Raw genomic sequence first — 3950 nt, 5'->3', positions numbered from 1 at the left:
AAGTCATTGGGCTGAGCTGGCAACGGCAGCGATCCTGAATCTGAGATTTAAGCAGTAAGAGCAGAAGTGTCCTCAGGATGGTAATTCCAGGTCCTGAGCTGCTCTGGATGGAGTCACGTCAGGTTGTTGGGGGTTTTTCTGTTAACGTAGCGAATCTCTCCTGAACACTTAGCTCTTGTGACGGAACTCTCTCTCTCTGGACACAGGGCAGAAGCAGGTTGTGAACCCTGCAGCCGAGAGCCAGGCGTTCCTGCAGCTCGCCAAGCTCTGCCAGGATCACACAGCGGTTGGCATGAAGCTGCTGGATAAGATTTCCTCGGTGCCCCGTGGGGAGCTGTCCTGCAGTGAGTACATGGCAAATGGTACTGGGCGGAACCGGCACCATGCTACACGTGGCATCAACTGGTTTAAAATCAGAGCACAGAGAGGAGGAGCAATGCTGGTGGAGGCATCTCTTGCTGCTCTCAAGTTCAGTATTGCATGAACAGATCCAAGTCCACGTGCAGTAATAATGCTGCTGAAGTGTGGCTGCAGTTCTCTTTGCAGACAAAATCCAGGGCTTTGGTTTCATGCCAGCAGCTGGGAAATGGAGTCGGGGAGTTACCGGAACCTCTGTAGTTACGCGTTACAGGAGGCTGTCATGACTTTCTTCATAGTAATCCCAGTTAGAAATTACTTTATCCATTCCCTAAACCGACTCGTAGACCTTTTGTTACTAGAGGCCGTGTTACACTTCGCAGCTGTCTATAACCCCGGAGAAGCTGTCCCTGGCTTTACACACCATAGCCGAGGGCCACCAGAACCGTTTGGCCTCCTACCCACCCATTTTTCCTGCTGACCAGCAGGTCTTTTACTTGGTTATTTAAACTGTGGTTGAAAAAGGTTTGTTGTGGGTGGTTCATCTCTGGGGGAAACGGGCGAGCTGTCTCGTGAGTACTCACACGGGCAGAGCTTCCAGCGCTCGTTAGTTCAGAGCGGTGAGGAAAGAGCCCCTTCTAGAACACGTTCCGCAGCAGCAAAGGCATTGGCTAGAGTGGTGCTGAATCTGTTCCCTCACATCCAGCTGGAAAACCTCTGTGGGAAAGTAAGTAACTAAAAACAGGACGTAGCATGTGGTCTTGGTGCCCCTCGCCCGTCTGTCCCATTGCCAGAGCTGCACTGAGCTGTGTTTTGTCTGGGTAAGTGACAGAAGGGCGAATGTCGGCGTTTTCCTGCAAGGCTGGATGAAGTAAGGAGACGGGTGGGACAGGAGCAGCTGGTGCTGGAGAGAGCTCCCTCGGATCGAGCGGGGCCTCTGCGGGCACCTCGGACCAGGGGAGGTGGAACTGGCTTGTTACAACATTGTGTTCCTGTAAAAACCAGCATTTCCCAGAATGTTTTGTCCCGGTCTGGACTCCACCAGCTCACCACTGCTTTACAGCACGAGGTCAGCCCTGCCACAGGAAAGGGGGTGTGCTCGGTGTGCTGCTTTAACTCCTTTATTTAGTGTGTGGAGTTCACGAGAGATTTTTGAAACTCCGGTGCCAGCCTGTGCCCTCTTCCAAGCACAGAGCTGCCTGGTCGCAGTGGAGTGCGAGTGGTGTTACCCTGGCCAGTCAGCTCCCGGTGGAGGAGGCTGAAGTGTTGTGTGTGGAATTAAACAACATTTCAGAAAATGCTCCAAGCAGCCCAGACTGAGGAGCAGACTGGACGCACCGTTACCCTGGTGTGTTCTTGGAATACCTGGCACTCATTAGGACAGACCCGCAGCAGCTCCACTTTCTAACCCAGCTCTGCAGTGTGTAACTGGGAAGGCTGTGTGTCCTGCAGAGATGGCATCACGGCCGGAGAGGGGCACAATAACGAACCTCCTCAGCTTGCTAACCCGGGTTCTCCTCTGCTTCAGTTACAGAGCTGCTGATTTTGGCCCATAATTGCTTTAGTTCCACTTGCCACATGGAAGGAATCACTCGCGTCCTCCAGGCAGCCCGGCTCCTCACGGACGAGCATCTGGCCCCTAACGAAGAGTTCGGGCTGGTGGTGGGTGTCTGTGGTGCCGCGGTGTGAAGGGTTCCCGGTACGCGTGAGCAAAGAACTGCTCGTGAAGAGCAGCAGGAGGGTGATGGACTGTCTGTCTCCACGGGTCCCTCTCTGCCCCTAGAAGCTCAAACTGGGTGTTTGGTCTGGTGTGGGCAGGGGATGATTTTTAGGTCACAGAAGCTCTAAGACGTCTCTGGAAAAAGCAGAGGTGGAGGTGGTGGAGTGGTGAGGTGGCAACAGTGGGGTAAATCAGAATGGGGATGTCAGAGTAATCCAGCAGCTAGTGAAACACGGTGACCTGTGTCACCGGGCTGTCGCCCATCGAGGTCCTGCCTCGAAAGGGTGCCAGGAGTCTGAGACCTGCCCAGCAGAATGGTGTCATTGCCAGGAGGGTCATGTCACACCCAGTAAAAAAGATGCAGGTGGTTGTTTTGAGGATAAAACCTCCGTGAGGGCCATCTGCGGGGGCAGGCCCCTTGCTGTGCCGGTAGCTGTGTCAGCCAGCCCAGCACTCCAGCCCACCGCGGACCCGCTGCTTTGAGAGAGGGGTCTTCCACTTCCCGTTGAGCTTTGTTCTGACGCTGTCACTCCACAGGTTCGTCTTCTCACGGGAATCGGCAGATACAACGAGATGACCTACATATTCGAGCTGCTGCACGAGAAACACTACTTTGAAGTGCTCATGAGAAAGAAGTTAGACCCGGTAGGTGGAGGGGATGAAGGGGAGAGACCTTTGAGAGAACTGCCTAAGTTCTCTGTGAGGTGGAATTATGTGGGGATTTTAATTAGTGCAGTGTAGGAATGTTAGTCAGGTTTATTGTCATAAACCCGTGCTGGAGTTTGCTCTGGTTTTAGTTGAACAAGTTTGTTCTTGTTTGTTCAGTGCTGCCATGAGAGCAGCGTTGTAACTGTGAGCTCAGGGATGTCACTTAGTCGTGTCCTGCTTTGGGTTTACTTCTGGTTAGTGTTTCACGGGTTTTTAAAAATCAGGAATATTTACAGCCTTCTTGGAACATAAATAAAGTCTAAACAAATGTCAGGTTTGACCTTTGTGTGTCAGTAATCAAACGCTGACTGCTGGGTTTCCTCACCCGACGTAACGGAGCTAAGCCCAAGCACGGCACCGCCTTTACGTGTAGAACAGTCTGGAGAAACCTCAGAGAGTGTGACAGTGGCTTTTGGGGACCTTGTGGCATTTGGGTACTGAACCGTGGATGAAGAAACGAGCTCTTCAGATCCTAACGTGATGTTCCGTCCTCTGTCCAGAGCGGGACGCTGAAGACAGCGCTGCTGGATTACATCAGGCGCTGTCGCCCGGGGGACAGCGAGAAGCACAACATGATAGCCCTCTGCTTCAGCATGTGTCGGGAGATCGGGGAGAACCACGAGGCTGCTGCCTGCATACAGCTCAAACTCATCGAGTCCCGGCCCTGGGGTGAGTGGCGGCTGCAAAACCGAGAGCTCGGGCCGGGGGCTGAGCAGGGAGACACGATGGGGGATTGTCCTGTCGATGGCCTGCGCTAAGTTCTCTATAAGGTGCTCTTAAACCTGCTGCCTGCAGGGAGGCTCCTACTTGCGAGGTTTGGGGAGTTCTTGTATTTAACCATTTAGCCGGCTGCTCTGGGACTTCCCAAAGCGTGGAGAGTTTTGGCTCTTACAGCCATGAAACATCCCTGTGGTACCATGGTGGGAGAGGTGAGGACACGGGCGGGTTCTCCTCACCCTGACAGGGGCGATGCTGGTTTCTATCAGAGTATGAAGCATTGGGGGATTGTGTTTGTGCAGGGTGACCTGTTAACACCAGCCCGGGTGGGCTCTGCACAGTTGGGGAGAGAGCACAGGGACTCGCTGGGAGTGGTTAACCAGTACCTGACGGCAGCTAAACCCTGGCTAAGGCTGTCGGGTCCCTTGATTTATCTAGTACTAGTCAG

The 3950-nt window shown here is 53.5% G+C and overlaps 1 protein-coding gene across 1 annotated transcript in view; it reads left to right on the top strand.

Annotated features, from left to right (window-relative positions):
- The window catches only part of SPG11 (spastic paraplegia 11 (autosomal recessive)), a gene marked incomplete at its 5' end in the record, with an annotated part of 10944 nt that overhangs the window by 4563 nt on the left and 2431 nt on the right, over positions 1-3950 (top strand). The window contains 4 exons of the mRNA XM_010133133.1: positions 207-344; positions 1886-2019; positions 2615-2722; positions 3286-3454. Of these exons, the coding sequence (XP_010131435.1) occupies positions 207-344; positions 1886-2019; positions 2615-2722; positions 3286-3454 (549 nt within the window). The remainder of the gene's footprint in view (positions 1-206; positions 345-1885; positions 2020-2614; positions 2723-3285; positions 3455-3950) is intronic.

The sequence above is a fragment of the Buceros rhinoceros genome, unplaced genomic scaffold (genome assembly GCF_000710305.1).
Source record: "Buceros rhinoceros silvestris isolate BGI_N320 unplaced genomic scaffold, ASM71030v1 scaffold38663, whole genome shotgun sequence".
NCBI lineage: Eukaryota > Metazoa > Chordata > Aves > Bucerotiformes > Bucerotidae > Buceros > Buceros rhinoceros.
The sequence above is the reverse complement of the archived record's forward strand: the minus strand, read 5'-3'. Positions and strand labels throughout refer to the sequence as shown.